The 21,754-nt window shown below is 42.2% G+C and overlaps 1 protein-coding gene and 1 pseudogene across 3 annotated transcripts in view; one reads left to right on the top strand and one right to left on the bottom strand.

Moving 5' to 3' along the window:
* The first annotated feature begins 10,317 nt into the window (after nt 1-10,317).
* Nucleotides 10,318-21,754, top strand: part of PTPN2 (protein tyrosine phosphatase non-receptor type 2) — an 88,178-nt gene continuing 76,741 nt past the window's right edge. For all 3 annotated transcript variants that reach the window (XM_029921920.1, XM_029921919.1, XM_029921918.1), the window contains exon 1: nt 10,318-10,494. In XM_029921920.1, the coding sequence (XP_029777780.1) occupies nt 10,426-10,494 (69 nt within the window). In that variant the 5' untranslated portion in view covers nt 10,318-10,425. The remainder of the gene's footprint in view (nt 10,495-21,754) is intronic.
* LOC115277632 lies at nt 15,220-16,203 on the bottom strand (annotated as a pseudogene).

Raw genomic sequence — 21,754 nt, 5'->3', positions numbered from 1 at the left:
AGAGATGGCTGCTGTTTTCCTTGTTTGTCTTAGGGAGGAAGAGCTATAGGGCAGACCACAGGCATAAGCCCTAGAAACCTGCTGTTCAAGCCAGCCTCAGAGACTGGTGACTTCATGGTTCTCTCGAGACTAGACAAACTTTACTGTGGGTCACCTACATAAAAACCAGGTGAGGGTTTTCTTTTTGCCCTATTCTATGTCTTAAGAGCTTTGACCAGTGAGAATTTTCTCTGGTCCCCGCCTGCTGGAAGGTACACTTACCAAGCTACCACATCTTGGTGGCCATTTGAATAGACTGGGTTTCCCAGACATGAAGTCACAAGCAGTGCTCTCTCTGAGTATGCCATCTCTCAGGGGAAATCGTTATAAAGGGCCACAGGACATCTGGGGTCTTTTTTCTGTCTCAACCTTCATTGTCTAATTAGTGACATTCCAATAGCACCTGCCCGGTGTCACCAATTAGCAGGGGTGAATGCAGATGTCTTACATTCTTGGGGAAAACCGAAGACCCTGTTTTCACTACACTCTCCTTATTACCTGTCCAGTGAAGTCCTTTGCTTTTATTAGTCTAAGTCTGGGGGTGAATTTTCTAGATCTTGTGAAGGTTATATCCTTTGTGGTACCTCATGTGTCCTTGGGTAAGCCATAAAAAGGCTTATTGGTTTGAGTTGCTATTGAGATTAATGAGATTCTGCTGGTCAGTGGCCAGACCATGGATCCTTTGAATTGGCTATATCTAAAAGATAGAAAACATTTAGAGAACTCTCATCCTAAAGTGTCTTGGGGCACCTGAGCAGTTAAGGGTCCAACTCTTGGATTCAGATCAGCTCGTGATCTCACAGCTCCTGGCATTCAGCCCCTCATCAGGCTCTGCTCTGACAGTGTGGAGCCTGCTTGGAATTCTCTCTCACTTTCTCTCTCTCTCTCTCTCTCTGTCCTTTCCCCCACACTTGGACATACTGTCTCAAAATTAATTAATTAAAAAGAATTAAAAAAAATGAAAATGAAACAACTGTCTTATTGGTATCTACAAAGGGGCCAAATTAAATAGGGTACACACAAAAATATAAAGATGAGCCTTGAGGACTCCCTTAACAAGATTAAAGAACAGAAGTTAGACTTACACAAAAATTAAATCCAACAAATGTCCCTTTTCACAATCCAGCTCCACCGCTGGTTTTCACTTCCTTTTCCCCACCAGATTCTCAGAGAGCACTCTGGCCTGATCTCCAGGGCCAGGTGTCCGGGTTACTTGTGTAGGAGCCGGAAGTCCGGAAGTGAAGTTAGCAGAAGCCCCTGGCACTGGCGGAAATGCTTGCTGGGGGCGGGGTTTCTGTGATCAGCTTCTCCCAGCCCAGGTCTTCCCCTGCCATGTCCTCCGCAGATGGATCCTAGCCCGGCCCCCAGACGGAACCCGGACGGCAGCAGCTTCTTGAAGTTATAAAGCCCCTTTCTACCCACTTTTAGGGGATCCCACTGAATTTAAAAGGAATGAAAAGGACTAATGGCCATTTACACCCCCACACAGGAGGATCTTGTTTGGCTTCTAAGGAAGAGTCTTCCCATCCATGATTATACTGTAGTTATCACACTAGCCAGATAACCCTCTGGAACATCCCCGCTCCAGAGGAAACAGACGATCAGAATTTCTTCTAGTCCCTCCTACAAATGATTCTCTGAAGATCAATATTCAGGGACTGATAGAGAGACTTTTCCCCTAAGGTGAATCAATCCAAGGTTGAATTGCACACTCCGAAAGGCCTCTGTTAAAACACTTTGTACAGACTTTAACAAAGGCACATTGCGTTAAACCCTGAAAATGTTTGCTATTTGTCCTGGCTGAAAACTGATAAGATATTTAAAATATATATTTTTTAACGTAGCCCTGTAGTCATACTTGGCCAGATTGGAAGCTGATACTCAGAGCATGATAGAGAAATTTTAAGACCTTCTCCCCTAACATAAAGTAAACTGATGTACCCAGGGGGAAAGTAGCAAATTCAAGATAATGTATTTGGATGGGTGGATCAGTGACATTTATGTTGCAACCCAATTCCTTGAGGGATTAAAAGCAGCCTGTCCCAATTTTACAAACCCTTGCAAAACTGGACACATGGCCTCTAGAAACAATTCAAAGTCAATCTTTCCCTTTTACCCAATCCCCAAACCTCCTTTCTTTATCTCAAGAGACTTGTAAGTATTGTCCTCAGGAAACCAACATTTTTATTGGAGGAACTTAGATACTTTCTCTGTACCTTTGTGATGAAGATTTTCTTTTCTTTTCTTTCTTTCTTTTTGTTTATTTATTTTTGAGAGAGGGGCAGGGGAGGGGAGAAAGAAAGGGAGACACAATTCAAAGCAGGCTCCAGGCTCTGAGCTGTTAGCACAGAGCCCCATGCAGGGCTGGAACTCACAAACCATGAGATCATGACCTGAGCCAAAGTCAGACAGTTAACCAACTGAGCCATCCAGGCACCCGTGTGATGAAGATTTCTACCCCCATTTTCTCTATAACCAAGGAACCATTCTTTGAAATGCAAACTTTAGAGAGAAGTTTTTCATCTGAAGCGGGGGGGGGGAAAAAGGAGGAGAGAGGAAGCATAGGAAATTGGGCATAGGAAAAATCTCCACAAATGCTGGTAGCTATAAGGTCTCTGTGTTTATCTATATGTGTGTGTATTGCTATGTGTTTATGTTTAGATATGTGATAGTTTTCTGTCTCCGTCTTGTTAAAATTAATTTGTAAATGAGCTCTATTTAATTGACTTAAAATTAATCTATTATAAATGAAGCATTTCTAAATCTCAGAAACATGATTGAAATTAATCCAAATGTTTCTTAAGTTCCTGTGATCTACGATAATTTTAAGTAAAATAAAAGCTAGTTTAGTTTGTTGGTTTAATTAATACAGACATGTCTTTAGTCTTAAATATAAAACTTTTATTCCACCTAGGTTTACTAAAAGTCAAATAAGCTTATATCATCTCTGTTACAGAATTTATCAGCAAAACTGAGAACTTATGACGATGGTGAGCTGTTTAAATCGCATGAAATTTTCATGATGAATCTAAAAATCGTTGTTAAGAAAAAGTGAATTAAATAGATGTAAGATAAAAATTTATAAATGAAGTTGTCACAATATTTACATTTTAAGGTATGTTTACTTAAATACTTACCTCAAATCATTTTGATTACTTAAAACCCTAGAGGTTTGCCAAGCTAAATTAGATGATGGATAATCATCAAGTGTCTAGATAACTTCGAGATAAGAGGAAATATTGAACATTTATTACTGGCCCTTCTGCCTACGAAAGCCTTCCATTTTGTTCAGCTCCAAGAGCTTCTTTCCATTTTCTAGATGAGATTCTGCTTGATTCATGAATTTTGCCAATTACATATTTACTTAGTTGAATTTTGTGGGTTTTAGAATTTTTAAGTTTATTTATTTATTCTGAGAGAGAGCAAGTGGGGGAGGGGCAGAAAGAGAGAAAGAAGGAGAAAGAATCCCAAGCAGGCTCCCCAATGTCACAGAGCCTGGCGCAGGGTTTGAGCCCACAAACTGTGAGATTATGACCCGAGATGAACCCAAGAGTTGGATGCTCAACCAACTGAGCCACCTAGGAGCCTCATGTGTTTTTTATGTTTGTTTGTTAATTTTTGAAAAAGAGCGAGAGAGCGAGAGCAAGAGTGAGAGCGAGAGCAGAAGATCTGAAGTCAGATCAGCAATGACAGCAAAGAGCCCTGAGTTGAAATTGGATGCTTAATGGACTAAGCCATCCAAGTGCCCCTGTGGGGTTTAAAAATAAAAGTTTATTTTTGAAAGAGAAAAAGAGAGAGAGAGAGAGAGAGAGAGAGAGAGAATGAATGAATGGGGGAGGGGCTAGAAGAGAGGGAGAGAGAGAATCCCAAGCAGGCTCTGCACTTATAGTGCAGAGCCCAATTTGGGGCTTCATCTCACGACCTGTGAGATCAAGACCTGAGCTAAAATCAAGAGTCAGATGCTTAACTGACTGAGCCACTTAGGTGTCCCTGCTCTTGAGGATAAGAGATTGTGAAAGGATTTTCCTTGATCTTTTTTTTTAAACTTTTATTTTGAGAGAGAGTGCATGTGTGAGCAAGAAAGGGACAGAGAGAGAGAGAGAGAGAGAGAGAGAGAGAGAGAGAGAGAGAGAGAGAATCCCAAGCAGGATCCATGCTGTCAGCACAGAGCTGACACAGGGCTCAATTTCTCCAATCATGAAATCATGACCTGAGCTGAAATCAAGAGTTGGCTGCCTAACTTACTGAGCCACCCAGGCACAACAGGATTTTCTTTGCTCTTAAAGTAATCTATCTAGAAAACAAAATTTTTGTATTTTACCAAAATAATATCCTATGCTTCATTTTGTCTTAATTAGGACTTTAATTACTTAAGAAGATTTCTTCTCAGTGTTCTTCATATTAAAAGAGCTAAGTTTTGCCTTTAAAATGTTTTATTGTCATTTTGATTAAATAAATAATTATTATTTCATAATGGCCTATGATCCTATGTAATCAAATGTTCAAATCTTTTGATATTTTTGACAAATTTCCCATAATATAAATTCTAATCAAAGGCTTTTTGAAGCACCTGGGTGGCTCAGTTGGTTAAGCGTCTGACTTCATCTCAGGTCAGGATCTCGTGGTTCACGAGCTCAAGCCTCACGTCAGGCTCTGTGCTGACAGCTCAGAACCTGGAGCCTGCTTTGGGTTCTGTGTCTCCCTCTCTCTCTGCCCCTTCCCTGCTCACACTCTGTCTCTGTCTCTCTGGCTGAAAAAGAAATAAACATTAAAAAAAGGCTTTTTGACTTAGAAGTAACTTTGAGATATAAGATATTCCAGAGGATCCCTGGAACATCTCAAAGGATTTGTTATCTCTTTTTATAAAACAGAGATAGTAAACTGGTTAAACTTCTGTAGTATGTTAACTTACATGGGAAGCATTGTCAGATAAGTGATGATAAACTTTCTTAGGTTATATTGTATGGGCAAATACTATTAATACAAGAGTTCTAGATATTGTATAAAATTCTTAAAATTCTGTTATGTCCTAGTATAATCATAATTCTAGTTACTCTTAAGATGTATGTCATAAAAACGACACAATTCCCTCATCAATTACATTATAATGAACTCTCATCGGCTCTTTAACCATGGCATTTTTAAGTTTTTGCTATTTATAGGCAGTTATTGTTTTACTCTGATGCTTTTGCAAATGTGTTTCATCTTCAAGGAGATCTGTGGAAAGGATTTTGACTAACGCAGGTTTCTGGTAATTTTAAGGTCATAAAACTGCAGTGGGTAAGAATTCCAGAACTAATGGGAAAGAAAAAAAACCTGGATTCAAGCAAAACAAGTATTCATTACATGGGACTACACGACTAAGGAGGATAATGATAAATATTTATGAGTTTTTTTTAAATATTGCTATTTCTCAGGGTGTCTGTTTGGCTTAGTCAGAGAGCATGGAACTCTTGATCTCAGGATTGTGAGTTTGAACCCCATGTTGAATGTGGAGATTTCTTAAAAATAAACAAAAAACCTTAAGAAAAAATGGCTGTTTTTCAATTTTTTATTTTTCAGATATAAGGAGTCCTTCCTGTCCAGCTAACAATGACTTACAGAAATTTGGTAAGTTGGGGGGCTCAGTTAGACTGAGCATCAGACTCTTGATTTTGGCTCAGGGCACGATCTCACGGGTTGTGAGTCTGAGTCCCGCATCCAGACCCTGCACTGGCAATGTGAAGCCTGCTGGGATCCTTTCTCTTCCCCTCTCTCTCTGCCCCTCCTCTGCTCTCTTTCTCTGTCTCTCAAAATAAATAAATAAACATTAATTTTTTTTTAATTTGGTAAATTATGCCCTTGCAAATAGAGCTGAAAATTTTCTATGTTTTCTCCTTCCTGGATCCCTCCAGAATTCAGAAACTCTTAGTGAGTATTCTTATTTTCATGGCAATATAGTTATTGACATAAATTCAATAAGAATCTATTCTCTTTGTACCAGGGCACAATTGGAAACATTGGTTATAGTGCCAAGGCTTTCACTAAATATTGTATTTGAGAGAGATATAAATAGACTTAGATGCAACCAGATAGCTTGAAGGAGCTCGCGTTGACTGTATGGAGCCAATAAAGCCCATTGGACAAGTTGGCCTGGTGCCTGCTTACAGGGTTCCCAGCAGCCTTACTAGGTAAGAAAAGTCACTTCCTGGCAAGCACAGGATATTTTGGGGACCTTGAGAAGAGAGGAATTCATCCAGATCTCTAGGTATTGCAGTTAAAGTCTTATGGTAAGTCCTTGGTGTGGCTTCTTAGCCTCAAGAGGCTTTTAAAAATTCAACCTTAGATTCCTTATGAAAAGGTCCAGCCGAGTAGATTTAAAAGAGCCTCTATGGCCAATTACTATCCTTGATGCACTTATGTAAATAATCAGGCCAACTTTATTGAAACTAGGTTTGGGTTGCAGATGAATTAGTCTTGCTGTGATTATCTTTGATAAAAATGAGAGCAACTGTATAGGGAAAAACTACGACTCAGTAATAAACCTGTGTGGGTGTAAATTCTAGTCCTGTTAATTGTCTCTGAGATTTTGTTTTCTACCTGTAAACTGAACTGTATTCTTCTAATTTACCCCAAAATTCATCCATAACTCTTCAAACTAACATTTCCTATTTTCTCTCACCCTTCTGACTTGGAATCATTGAGAATTAAAACTACCTTATTCCTGAAGCCATGTAAGCTTTGATATAAACTTGATACAAACTTCAGATAAATCACCACAACCATTAATGTGCGGACAATCTTCACGCCCGCTGCTTTGCAGGCCATTTAGAAAGACCACCAGAGACATTCAAACTGCAAATCAGGAAAATTTATCAGATTTCCTCACTCCATCCAACGATGCTTCAAGCTGGACATCTAGAAGTCTTGTCTGACTGTCCTCAAAATTCAGAAACTCGGATTATAGTCTGCTCCAGTTATGAACCTTTATTATTCTTTCTCTCCTGCTCCCCCTGCCCCCATAGAAATGGCTCTTATTAAATATGTGATCGCTTGCACCATAGACCTAATTTTGGGAGCCTACCTCAATCACTCTCTTTTGAAATGAGACACAACTAGTTTTTTTTTTTTAATGTTTATTGATTGATAGAAAGAGAGAGAGAGAGAGAGAGAGAACGAGCATGAGTAGGCGAGGGGCAGAGCGAGACAGAGACACAGAATACAAAGTAGGCTCCAGGCTCTGAACTGTTAGCATAGAGCCTGATGTGGGGCTCAAACCCAGAAACTATGAGATCATGACCTGAGCTGAAGTCAGACACTTAACCGAATGAGCCACCCAGGCTCCACTGAAAGGAGATACAACTGTTTAACTTAATTGGCCTATTATCAAGACTAAGAGCCTGTTTGAGTTGGAGTAATCAACCAGGATAACTTCTGGACTGTGAAAATTCTTGGGGAAGTTTCAAAGGTGCGAGTGAAGGGGTTCAGAAGAAGTCTCCCCAAAGGCACCTGGGTGGCTCAGTCAGGTAAGTGTCCAACTCTTAATTTTGGCTCAGGTCATAAACTCATGGGTCATGAGTTCAAGCCCCCAGTCAGGCTCTGTGCCAACAGTATGGAGCCTGCTAAGGATTTTCTGTCTCTCCCTCTCTCTCTGCCCCTCCCCTGCTCATGCTCTCTTTCTCAAAATCAATAAGTAAACTTATAAAAGAACAAGTTTCCCCAAAATGTGCCAGGTTGGCATGTGGACTATTTTCAGGGGAAGGCACTTAAAGCCCAGCAGACTCAAGATAAACTTGTACCTCTCCTTAAATTACCTGAAAGAATTGAGGTAGGGGGCTTGGCCCAGAAAGAGAAGTTTACCAAGTGATAACTTTTATTCATATGGTAGGATAAACATCTAATTACCAAATATCTGCTCTGCTCTTATTGTTCTGTGAATCACCCTCCTCCTCTTTGAACCCCTAGACCTCTATCCCATTCCTTAGCTTAAGATGGCACATAAGCCTCAATTGCCAGGTTTGTCCTGGAGTTTCATGGCCTTATGGGGCCCCCATATGCGTGTAATCAACTTTGTTATTCTGTTAAGTCCGTTTCACGTTAATTTGATTATTAGAACCAGCCAAAGAAACTGGAAGGGTAGAAGGAAAACTTTCCTCCTCAACGATCTCGGGAGATACCATGTCTTTCACATAAATAATTAGTTTCAGTTGCAGAACTTCAGAAACCAGGACCATTAGATTGTGGCATATTTCTGGAGGGAGGTTTCATGTATTTACTTGTAAATTACACTATGTAAGGGGAAAGGCTGGTGACTTAATTTTTTTTACTATAACTTCTACTTATAATTTATTGTCTTTGCTGTTAAAAATGTTCACTATGTATATAAGGACCTTTTTTCCCATGTATTTAAAAACATTTTTTTAATCTTTTTTATTTATTTTTGAGAGACAGAGCGTGAGCAGGGAAGGTCAGAGAGAAAGGGAGGCACAGAATCTGAAACAGGCTCCAGGCTCTGAGCTAGCCGTCAGCACACAGCCCGACACGGGGCTTGAACCCACGAACCGTGAGACCATGACCTGAGCTGAAGTCGGATGCTTGACTGACTGAGCCACCTAGGTGCCCCTCCCCCATGTATTTTAATCCTTTCAGGCAGTTCTGTCCATAGAACATAGATAATATGTGAGCTCTTTGATACATTAGCCACTAGGTATACATGGTTATTGAGCATTTAAAATGTGGCTAGTGCAACTGAAGAACTGGATTCCTAATTTCTGTGAATGAAAAAAATATTCACGAGATTTGTTGAAAATGGTGAGATAGGAAGACTATTCAAAGGGAGGGAGTCTACTGCAATGGATTATGTGGTGGTGGAGAGATTGAGATCAATTTTGAATGGGGCAGCATCCAATTTAGTAGATAGAAACGACCTGAGGAGCTGTACAAATTGAAAGACTTTTAGAGGCAGAAGGGGGCAGTAAAAAATTACTTATACTAAGCAGGAATGGAGATTGGTTACTGCAAAGTTATTTTCCTTCAGAGGATGGCTTCCGTCCATCACTCAGCTTACCTAACTCATGCTGATCAGGTGACTCCTAATTGAGTCATTTAAGATCCTATTTGAGGGAGAACTGACATATTAATTAAGGGTAGGTTTGGTGAAGGGGGCTTAAGCAGCAACTCCATTTTAGGACTGTTGTCTTATTTTTAACACAGAAAACAATCTGCATTCTGACTAAGCAAACCTAATAGGATTCTTGCTGAAGGCAGGCCAGGGTGATCAACATCACCTGGGGGGATAGTGGAAGATAAGGAACCTGATTAAATATCCAGGGTAATCAGATATTGAGAATGGGGAATTCTGGATAAATTGGCTTTAGTAAGATTCTTGCTAAAATTGGACAATGCAGAAAAACACGAAGCCCAAAGTCTAGGCCTAGTTGAAAAAGTGCTCAGAGAAAACTGCACAGAATTTGGTCAAGGAGTGACTCTTCATTATTTAATTTTAATTAAAATTTAAACCTGATACTGGATAGCATAGCTAAAATTTTTCTAACCCTTCACATTTCATATGATGATATAACAAATACTATAAGCATTTAGAGTTTACCAGCAATGAATTACCTTAATCTGAAGAAAGATGATTTGCATAACCAGCATGTTTGTGGTGTAAAAGATGATTTGTCCTTTTTATAGGTAACATTAATTTTTAAGTCATGTGACGTTTACTTACCCACCTGTATTCTCCCTAACTCTAGGAGAGGCTGCCTCTCCTTTTGCGATGGTGGCTTGTTTGGCACAAACTCCTCAAGTATACAAGAGCTAGCATTAGGGCTGGTTTATGCTCTGCGAGAGCTGAGAAATTTGTTTCAAAATTGGACACAGGCTGCTAAACTGACCTAGATGCCATTTAAAATAAAATGACAATACCGCATTAAAAAAAATTAGTAGGATCAAGGAGAAAAAGAAAAATGGGACAGCAAGAATTAAGGACATCTTCCCAAGGGACTTTGTTGGCTTGCTCCATTCCTGGGAAATTCGCGGTACTGCCTCTCCTCCCCGGGGCCAGTGGGCACAAAACCAAGGAACGAGCCACCTTCAGCTCAACTTTACGCCAACAGCCTCAGGGTGGTCCCCTCGGCCCCGCCCCATCCACCTGGGCGCCCTATGGATCACACCCCCCCCCCCCAGCGCCCCGCCCCACCGCCTTCCGATTCCGGGAGGCGCGAGTCGGCGCGCTGACGTCCGACGCTCCAGGTACTTTCCCCGTGGACTGCCGGGCCCGGCGTGGGGACGGGGCGGGGCGCAGAGCGCGCATGCGCCGCAGGGCCAGCGCTCTCCCCGGATGGTGAGGGGCCTGAGGCTCTCAGCCGGCGCAGGCTCCGCTAGCACTAGCTTGCTCCCGCCGCCATGTCTGCCACCGTGGAGCGGGAGTTTGAGGAGTTGGATGCTGAGAATCGCTGGCAGCAACTGTACTTGGTGAGTCACGGGCTCGCGCAGCAGCCGCAGTCCTCCACCGAGGACCTAGGCTGCGCCCGCCGGCTCCCTCCCGCCTCCCCCGCCTCCAGCTCTGGGCGGAAGTGGCGGCGCGCGGGCCGCGTCAGGGGCGCGCCTGCGCCGACCGAGTCTCTGGTCCCCTTGGAAAAAAAAACTTTAGATTGGGGGTGTTCTTCGTGAGCGCAAGCGCAAAGTCAGTTCTCAAAGTCGGCTCCACAGCGGCACCTTATGGGGGGCGAGGACGGGCTCCGCCGCCGGGGCGGGGGAGGCCGGGGGTACGGTGAGACCCGCGGGCCATCCGAGAAGCCGGTGGGGACCGTGAGGAGCCCTGGCGAGGCGGGGGCGGCGAGGCTTGGCGGGAGGGCGCTGGCGGGCGGCGGGGAGCCGGCTGCAGCCTCGCGGTCGCTCGCACGGCCCGGTGCCAGGCTCTGCCCGTGGACATCTTTCTCGCTGGCTAGGTGTTCCGTGGCCGCGGGGGCCGGGGCCGGCCGCGGGCCGCATTTCCGAATTCGGGGCCGGCTCTTGCTCCGGTTGTGGTGGGTGGCTCCTGGGCCTCTCGAAATGGTAGTGCCAGACCGTAGTGGTGGCGGACGCTCCCGACGAGTCAGCAGTCTTCGTTGTTTTCAGAGAGCCCAGTGTCTTCAGCGCGTGGGTTGTCCTCCACAAACAGCTTCCAGAAACGAGAACAGGATTTGGTCGTGTTAGTTAAGGAATAAGGATGTTCTCTTTTAAATTTTCTTTACTGAAAAATACTTAATATAAGTAAAATGTATAGATACTCTCCATGGAATTCAGCGAGTTTTCTAAATGTATCAAGTCAAGAAAAATAAAGAGCCTTTGTATTACCTCGAAGGTTCTGTCACGCTCTTCTAAAGTCCCAGAGACCACCACTGTTCTGATTTCTTACCACCATCCAACAATCTTGCTTGCTATCAAGCTCGTCTGAATGGAAGCATGTAGTTGAATTCTTTTGTGAGGAGCTTCTTCAGATCAATTGAACCCTTTAATTCAAAGAGGACTTTATGTCTTTTAAAATGATATAGGTGCCTGCTCTGTACTGTTTAATTATTAGCATATTCTTCCCAAGATTGAATTGAGTGGTTGGTGAGTTAAATGCTGCTCCAGCTGTTTGGTTCACACTTTTTTTCAAAAAAAATTTTTTTAATGGTTTTTATTTGTTTTTGAGAGACCGCGCGATCAGGGGTTGGTCAGATTGAGAGGGAGATACAGAATCGGAAGCAGGCCCCAGGCTTTGAGCTAGCTGTCAGCATAGAGCCTGACGTGGGGCTCGAACCAACAAACTGAGAACCTGACTGAGCCACCCAGGCGCCCCTCTTTTTTTTTTTTTTAATGTTTTATTTTTGAGAGACAGCGTGAGCAGGGGAAGGGTAGAGAGAGAGAGAGAGAGAGAGAGAGAGAGGGAGGGAGGGAGACAGACAGACAGACAGACAGACACACAGAATCTGAAGCAGGCTCCAGGCTCCGAGCTGTCGGCACAGAGCCTGACGCGGGGCTGGAACCCTAACACCCCGAGGTCCTGACCTGAGCCGAAGTTGGCCGCTTAACCGACTGAGCCACCTAGGCGCCCCATGGTTCGCTCTTTTTACAGTTTAAAAAAGAAAAAAGTTTTCCTGTAAATTTGGATGATCCTGGGCCCCCCCCTCCCCACAATTTCATTTAATTAAATGATAGTAAAAAGTGTTCCCTTGGTCATTATGATTAGAATGTAGCATTTTCTTTTTGAACACATTGTCAGGAAGTGTAGTAAATACTCTGATTCACCTGAGTACAGAGTATGTAAGAATAGAATACTAACTTTCAAGAATGCTGGTAAGGGCTTTACCATTTATAGAACATTTTAAATGCAAATTTGAGTAGGAATCTTTATGTGAGAGCCTGCCAGCTGTGTCTTCTCCAGTTCCATTTGATTAAATAGAAGCTACTGTCTCCAAGTTGCTAGTGATATATCAAAATACAGATTTGAGAAAAGAAAGGTGAATGTTGCAGCTTTATTCAGCATAACATTTCTGTTAGGCAGTTTGATTTGGGGGGGGGGATGGGGTATCATTAATATCTTTGAATATTTAATGGAAACTGTAATCCCTCTCACCAGAAAAATGTACTTTCTTACATCCACTGAAAATTTCACATTCAGTTTTAAGGAGTTCAGGAAACTTCCATGGACTCATGCCAAGGAATCCTTCAGTGGGTTGGTCATTGCTCTTATTATTTTTTCCTAATGGAAGAAGAAGAGCATTAGTTTGGTCAGTAGAAATCATGCAATACACATTGCAGTAAAAGTAGGTTGTGAACCAATAAAGTTAGTAATGGAAAGCAAGTCTAGCAAGAGATTTTCCTTTGACTCTAGAATATCTATTAAGCCGTAGTATAAATGTACAGAGCATCAGTGATGTGCCAGTCCTGGCTTTGGGCCTTGGAGATTCAACAGGGAATGCAGCAGAGTTCTTTCTCTTGAGGCGCTCACATTCTAGGATGTGTTCTTTTGAGGGCCTCATTGCAGTTCCCCATTTTCACTCATTTACTCATGAGATTAAGTCCCAGCCTGGAGGATCCAGCCAGCCATAGAGTAGTAAGTGGGTAAGAAGAGGAAAACGTAAAAGAAAGGCAAAAGCTAGTGTTAAGCACAGGGTGCTGCCTAATCACCCAGAGGGCTGCACCTGGGAATTCTGGTGCTCCTTTTTGGAGGAGGGATGACCTTACCTAAGTCTTAACGGACAAATTGGCCAGGTGAAGAGAATAAGGGAGGGGGAGAGAATCAGTGTTCCATAGGAGGAAGGAATGTGTACAAAGGCACAGATCATAGAATGCCAAGAGGACTACCAAAAAATTAAGCAGGATCATTCTACAAGTGTGATGGATGGGACTAACTGTAGGCAAGTAGCACAGGGAAGTAGTCTTTTGAAATAAACCTGAAGGGAAATGGTGACCTCCTGAGCTAAGGCAGTGGCAGGAGGAATGAAGGAAAGGGAGATACAGATTTAAGTGGTAGGGGGATAGGTGTATTTGGTCTTGAAACTGTTCAATTCAGTTTGAGATACCTGTGAGACATCAAAATGGAAATGTTTAATATATAAGTTTGGAGATCAGGAGAGGCCTGAGCTGTATATAGGATTTTGGAAATCATGAGCACATAGGTGGTACTTAAGGCCCTAGATATGGATGAGTTCCTCCAGGGAAAATATGGAGAGTTTGGCAGTGCTGAAGGCCAACAACAGAATTTTTTTTTAAGTTTATTTATTTTTGAGAGAAGGAGACAGAGCACAAGTGGGGGACGTTTAGGGAGAGGAGGAGACAGAATCTGAAGCAGGATCCAGTATCTGATCTGTCAGCACAGAGCCCTATTCGGGGCTTGAACTCACAAACCATGAGATCATGACCTGAGGCAAAGTCGGACACTCAACTGGCTGAGCCACCCCACGTGCCCTCAGAAATCTCGGTCATCAACAACAATTAAGGCATAGGTGAAGAAGAGGAGCTTGCCAAAAAGAGTGGAAAGGAATAGCCATGGAAATGGGGAGAAAATCAATGGTGGGTGTGAGAGGAGTTGGTGGTTAGGAGGGCCACATACAGCACATGGCACGAATAAAGTCAAAACTGGAAGGACCCATTGACTTAAGGACTGGTTGATCAAGAGAAGGGACAGAGTGAGAGGGAGACACAGAATCTGAAGCAGGCTTCAGGCTCTGAGCTGTCAGCATAGAACCCGGCGTGAGGCTCAAACCCATGAACCATGAGATGTTGACCTGAGCTGAAGTCAGACGCCCAAACTGACTGAGCCACCCAGGTGCCCCAACAGATACTTTTTTTTTTTTGCTCCATAATATTTTATTGTCAAATTGTTTTCCATACAACACCCAATGCTCTTCCCCACAAGTGCCCTCCACCATCACCACCACCTCTTTTCCCCCCCTCCCCCTTCCCCCTCAACCCTCAGCCAACAGATACTTTTAAAGAGAACAGTTTCGGTGGAGTACAGAAGTCAGATGCTGGGCATTGAGAAGGAAAAGTGGGAAGAAGTACAACCGAGCAAGTGTAGACCGTTCTTTTAATAAGCCCAGCTTGACCAGTGGAGTGGGGAAAATAGGTACAATGAAGCACAAGTTAAGCTCCTTCTCTACTGAAAACCTTCAGTGGTTTCCCGTTGCTCATAATGTAAAATTCAGACCCTTCTGTGGCTCACTAGACCACATGGCCTGTCTGCCCATATGACTTTCTTCCCTCTTTTCTCCTGGGCTCTGTTACTTGAAATGTGCATGACGATTCTCCCCTGAGGGCCTTCATAATTGTAGCTTCTTGGCCTTAGCACAACTCCCCCCCCCCCCCCCCCCCCCCCCCCCCCCCCCCCCCCCCCCCCCCGGGACTTTTGCTTAACTACCTCCTACTCATCCCTGTACTCTCACTTCCTTAGGGGGTGTCTTCCTGACCCTCCCATGCAGGATATGATCCCCTGTTACATACTCCATAGCATCCCACGACTTCCCCTTTCATAGCAATGTGTTGGATGTAAGGCAGCAGCAGATTATTTAGGGAACACAAATTTGCATTAAGCAAACCACTATTAACTTGAGTAGGAAAAAAGTGCTTAAGTGGGCTCTCTGCTTTGACTATCACAAGACTGGGTGATATTTGTGTTACCTTTTTTTTTTTTTTTAAGTTGTAATAGGGAACTTTAATCAAATAGTATCAAACTGTATAACTTTTTAAAAATTAACCAAAGTTGTTATAAACTGTATAAAAATGATATTATTCTTCCAGTTCTCCTAAAAGCTCTACAAAATCAGTGATGTACCATTCAGCGTTGTCTTTTACTTGTTGTCTGATCACATTTCCTCCAAATCCAATGAAAACATCAGCAGGAGGACAGGCTTCCATGTCTGTGGCTCCGTCTCCAATCATGACTATTTTCTTAAAATGAAACTTTTCCTTTAAAAGTTTTATAACTTTTCCTTTCCCACCAGATTCAGCTGTCGGCTGCATCTCATCAAAGCCTGCATATTCACCACTGAAGTAGAATTTCAGCCTATTGGCAAATAGGTCGATGGGATATTGAGCCTTGAGGCAACATGCTCCACAGTGCTCCTAAAGCCCCCAGATATTAGGAAAACCTGAACATTTCGCTCTTGCAGGCGACTTACTAGCTCCCTTATGCCAGGAGTCAGGTGTGGGGGTGCTCTGCTATGAGCCTTTGTACCTGTTCCCTGGAGGGCTGGATCAGAGCTAAGCGCTCTGTGGGAGCAGCCTTGAAAGGCACTGCCCCGCTCATGGCTCGCCGTGTCATTTCCGACACAGCATCCTCAACTCCACAGAATTTGGCTAGCTCATCAATTCCTTCTTCTCTGATAACTGTGCTATCAACATCAAAGCATACTGTGTCAGCTGAACAGAAAAGTTTCCTCAACTCTGAATGGGAGACCATCCTTGGAAGAATTCTCCTCTTATGTGCATGTCACCTCCACTCCTGGACTGCAAGCTCTGTAGTATACTGAGATCCAAAATTTTCCAAGACCCCAATTTAAGCCTCTTTTGAGTAGATGCTCAATTAATTTCTGAAGGCGGACAGTATTCAGGTTTGGCTTGTGAGGAATGTTTCTCTAGTACTGGAGTCCTAGGAAATGACACTCTTTTCTTCCTGCTTCTTTCCTGAATAAGAATGCAGCACAAAGCTCTGACTACAAATTTCTTTAAGAGAGATCTTGGGAGTTCTGCAAGAGCAAGAGCCCTGGCGAGCGCTGCTGCTCCTTCCTGGGCCGCCGCCACCGCCTCTCGGGCTCCCACGGATGTAACCCTCCGACTGCAGGGGGGCCGAGGGCCGGCTCCGGCTCCGATGTTCAGTCGCCAAGCTCCAAGGGAGGTGACCTGTGCAAACCCGCAGAGCGTTTACCAAACAATCATAAGAGATCTGCTGATAAGTACGGTGGCTTCTCGTAGGTTTTGCACAGGATTTTCTAAACTGGAGACTTAAAGATTCCTGTTAGCTTTTTAAAATTTTTTTTATTTTTTGGTATTTTTTTGGCAGTACTGGTTGGATTAGGAAATGAAAGGCTTTGCTTTTGTTTTTAAAAAAATTTTTAACGTTTATTTGTTTTGAGAGAGAGAGAGCACAAGCAGAGCAGAGGCAGAGAGGAGAGAGAATCCCAGGCAGGCTTAGGCACCATCATGATGCACAGAGCCTGATGCAGGGATTAAACTCATAAACTCTGAGATCATGACCTGAGCCAAGATCAAGAGTCAGCCGCTTAGTCATCTGAGCCACGCAGGCACCCACAGAAAAGCTTCGCTCTTGAGCAAAAAATAGATATAACTAAAAGTTGGACTTGCTTCTTGGTATGAGAATTTTTAGTTTATACCTTCTTGAAAGTCTTGCAGGAACAGTGTATTTATTATTTTGACTCTAAAACTCTTTGGCCCCTTCATTTTACCCAGTTTGAAAGGTTGGTTTTATAACAGAGCTTTTGATAATAGGAGCTTTTGGGTCAGAACGGAACAGACTGAATTATCTTCACTACCTCATCAAAGCTTTATGCCGGCAATGTCAATGCCTTGCACAGCATCAGGCACCTAGTAGGTAACTGGTAAATATTTGTTGAATAATGACTTCTTACCAGAAAAGGGTGACTTGATATGTTTACATGTTGGTGAGGGTAGTGGGGGGAGGATAAACCTAAAGAGAGAGGTTGGAGGGTGAAGAAATAGAAGGGATTACTATTCCCTTTTATTGGACTAGAAGGAGCTAGAAACCTTGGAAAGCAGGAGCTTATGGGAGCTCAACTGGCCTTGAAAGGGCATAACTAGCAGAAGTGAGATTGCTAGAAAAGTCTAATTTGGTATGACCGAGAAACTAATGATAATGTAGTCTGAAGTTAACTCTGGCTTTTTGAGAAGTGTTCCTGATTTTTTTTTTTTTTCCCTTTAGTCACTGTTGATTGCTGTCTGAATCAGGCTGGGCATGAAAAGAGCAGAGAAAGAATGGAATTTTGGGAACTTTCAGGGAAGGGAGTAAAACTGTAGGGAAATAGCAAAAACAAAACAAAAACGTAAGCCATGAAATAATGTTTCTAGTAAATGGTAGCTCAGAAAGAATTTGGTTGACTAATCAGGGTTCGGGAACCATGGAACTCTTAACTGGTCATTTTTCTTTATTAGAAATTTGTAGTTCGGGACGCCTGGGTGGCTCAGTTTGTTAAGCGTCCAACTTTCATTCAGTTCATGATCTCATGGTTCATGAGTTCAAGACCTGCATCCGGCTCTCTGCTGTTAGTGCACAACCTGCTTTGGATCCTCTTTCTCCCTCTCCTGCCCCTTCCTCCGCTTGTGTGTGCACATACACTCCCCCCCCACCCCCTCTCAAATAAACATTAAAAAAAAAAAAGAAATTTGTAGTTCAAATATTGTCAGAGTAAGAGCAGGTTTTTTAAAAATTTGTATTTATTGTGTGAGAGGGAGGGAGAGGGGGAACTGAAGATCCAAAGTGAGCTCTGTGCTGACAGCAGCTACTCCTTTGTGGGGGCTCAAATCTCATGAGTCACGAGATTATGACCTGAGCCGAATGCTCTATCGACTGAGCTACCCAAGTGCCTCAAGCGCAGTTTTTACCAGTTGGGAGTCAGCTAAGTTTTGGAAGTAAGGTATCAGGGGAAGTCTTCCTCTAGTATTTATAGTGGGTAGTCATAGGGTAAAGCAAAGCTTTCTTACTCTAACACACGGCCTTTGCAGTGTGTACTACACATTGTCTTACAGTTGTTTAATCTTAGGACTTGGGGTTTCACATCATTGTATGTGCTCTTGCTGTATCAGACTCCTTGAATTTCCTTGAGAAGAACCTGTTTTCTCACACCTTGGAGGCTTTGCTCATGCTGGATATATTCTGTGTCTACCTTATCTATCTAGGAAACCTCTTTAAGACTAGACTCTGGTCTCCTTAGGCAAATCTAGATGTTCTTTCTCTGATTCCTCTACCATCTATGTTCTTTTATTGGAGTATAAATCACATCGTTTTATAACTGTCTAGTTGTCTGTCTAGCTCTTTAAGGAATGCTTGTTTTTGTTTCCCCAGCATTTGCCGGTAGTTCGGAGACATGTTAGCTGCCCAGTATTCATTAAACAAAATAATACTGTTTCCTTTTAAAATGTGATCACCTTGGGGCACCTGGCTGGCTCAGTCAGTGGAGCATGTGACTCTTAATCTCAGGATTGTGAATTCAAGCCCCACATTGTGTGTCGAAGTTACTTAAAAGTAAAATCTTAAAAAATATGTCAGCCCAGCACCTTGGTTTGTTCCAGCCCTCTCTTTCACAGCTGAGGAGACACCTGTCCAACATGTTGTGACTTATGTAAGGTTACCATATCCAACAGTGATACAGATGGGACTCAAATTTTGTCCTTATGATTCTTATTTCTGTGTTACCCCAATTTGTCAGTGTGACTGCTTACATTGCTTTCTCCTTAACATCTACTTGAGATTAATGGAACGGAGGGAATCATTTAAATTTTTCATAGCAAGGAGGGAGTGTTATAATAGGTAGGGTCATTTTGCGATTGGAGGCCTTTAACACAATATCTGGGATCCATGGACTAGACTGGGGAGTGATTTCCCAGTCCCCTGAAACTGTATATTAAATTGTGCATATGTGTGAGTATTTCATTTCTAGGTGATTCCATATCTTTTGTCACATTCTCACATGAATCTCTGTGACAGTAGGTAAGGACCACGCTCTAAGTGAGAGCAGCCTTGGAAATGGGGCCCCAGTAGAGAATATATAGCTGGAAGTTATAACTAGGTTTGCCTCTGTCGTACGTTCTATAGTACTGAGGTCTACCTGTAATTGTGGAAATCCAGACAGTCAGAATTGTCCTCTAGCCTTTCTAGCTTGTCTCTTTTTCAATTTCTGGATATTAATCAGAAGTTCCAAGAACTCTTTTTGGCTTCTTGCAGATTCCTAATGTGCACATGATTCTCTATTCCCAGTTGAAAACCTCTTACAGCTCTTGCCGTCTCTTGTTCTATCTCCCTGCTTGATATCCTCTCTTACCCTGCGCATTGTTGTCCAGAGAATAAACCAGAGAGAGGGACAGATAGCTCTAGGGAACCAGATGAAAATTCACATGAGTGTGCTCTTCACATTCTCAAATGAGTATACACAAGATTTTTCTCCCTTGGAAATTCTTATCCAGATTCTTTGTGTTCTCTGTTCCTGTCCATGGTGTGGTATTTTCCACTTAGTGCTCCGTTAAGGTCGCTGTGTTTTGGTGGTAAGCTCTTGGGGCTTGTTTAAACCCATTGGCAGATTATAATTTTTATAATACTCTCCATTACTTTGGGCAATATGCTTAGTTATGTACTAATTCAGTGTGTTATGTAAAATTTAAAACAGCAGCTGAACTGAGAAAATGGTTCAACAGGATAATTTTAAAGTTTATAAATTCTGACTCTACTGTTCTGAGTAGAATAGTAAACTTTTTGTGTTACAATCTTAATTGAAATGATATTCTGGCTTGCTGGGCTATTGTTTGAAATAGCTATAAAAATGAGTGTAGTGCCATTAAAATTTTTTCTTAATATTCATTTTTGAGAGACAGAGAGAGACAGAGCACGGGCAGGGGAGGGGGCAGAAAGAGAGAGAGAGAGAGAGACAGACAGACAGATACAGAATCTGAAGCAGGCCTCGGGCTCTGACCTGTTAGCACAGACTCTGATGCAGGGCTCAAACCCATGAACTGTGAGATCATGACCTGAGCCAAAGTCAGACGCTTAACTGAGCTACCCAGGAGCCCAGTACTATTTTAAATGTATTTAATGCAGTGCTAATTTAATGTTCTGTTTATGATATAGTAGTTATAAAGGTTCAGGCAGTTATTTTAGCTTAACAGTGAAATCCTTGCTTTTAAAGATCTTAAACGTCTTTAGACACCTTTAATAATGAAACCTATGAATAATAGGAATGTTCACATACTTCAAATCCCCTAAAATTTAGCATGTTGATTTCAGACTGGTGGGGTTGATGAGCTCCAGGAAAGAAGTCTTGGTCCAGAAACTGATTTCAGATTACAGTTTTATCTATGGATTTCCGGTATTTTTTTTAATGTGGTATTTTTCATGTTTGTTTTAATGTGCTCTTCTGATTTTTTTTGCCACTAAATATGTTTCATTTCATATGTTTGTTTTGCCTGTTTCATGTGGTTTATGTTGCTGATCATTTGTAGCTGTTTCAAACTGCTTTAATTCCTCTGGATAAAATTTCATACTGAATTATTTTGTTTCTTCTTTCACTATACTTGAACAGTTTTATACTCTGAGAGCTATCATTTTTGCAGTTTATAGTTGACCCTTGAAACAGTGTAGGGTTAGGGGTGCTGACCACCTACACAAAAATCTACATATAACTTTTGAATCCCTGAAATTTACTAATAGCCTACTGTTGACTGGAAGACTATGGTAACATAGTCAATTAACATATATTTTGTATGTATGTGTATTATATACTGTATTGTTACAATAAAGTAAGGTAGAGAAAAGACGATGTAATTAAGAACATCATAAGGAAGAGAAAATACCCATTTTGCTCAAGGATCAGCTGTACTTAATAGTGCTTCTGGGAATTCTTTAGATAGGTTAGGGTAAGGTGGTATGATTCCCAGGATGTGAATCATTCACTCTGTTCCTAGTCAAGGGCTGGTATGCTGGTGTAACCTTAGAAAACTGTAGTTACTCCATGACAGTGGGAACTGCTTCTGCACTGATTTATGTTTTAATCATTGGTTGCCTCCCTCATTCCCTCCCTTGTTTATCACACCCCTCTGAAACAAATACTAGCATACTGTTCTATTCTACAACCTTGATTTTTTCACTCGGTGTATTATTGGAAATCTTTCCATCTAGAAGTGTTCATTTTAACAGTTTAGTAGTATTCATTCTTTAAGCATTCATCTATAATGGACCTGCAGATTATTTCTAGTGTTTCACTATTACAAACATTGCTGTGATGAATAATCTTCCAAAGAAGTTGTATCAATGTGCACTTCCATTGATGGTATGAGAAAGTGCCTGTTTCCTTATACTTTCCCCTACTGAGTTATATTATCCAACTTTTTGATCATTATCTGAGAGGTGAAAAATGGTCTCACTGTGGTTGTAATTTGCATTTCTGCTGTTAGGAGTGAAGTTGAGCAGCGTTTCTTTTTTCTTTATTTATCTAAAAATTTTTAAGTGTTTATTTCTTTTTTT

This window comes from Suricata suricatta, chromosome 14, assembly GCF_006229205.1.
Source record: "Suricata suricatta isolate VVHF042 chromosome 14, meerkat_22Aug2017_6uvM2_HiC, whole genome shotgun sequence".
Classification (NCBI taxonomy): Eukaryota; Metazoa; Chordata; class Mammalia; order Carnivora; family Herpestidae; genus Suricata; species Suricata suricatta.
This window is presented reverse-complemented; position numbering and strand designations above follow the sequence as displayed.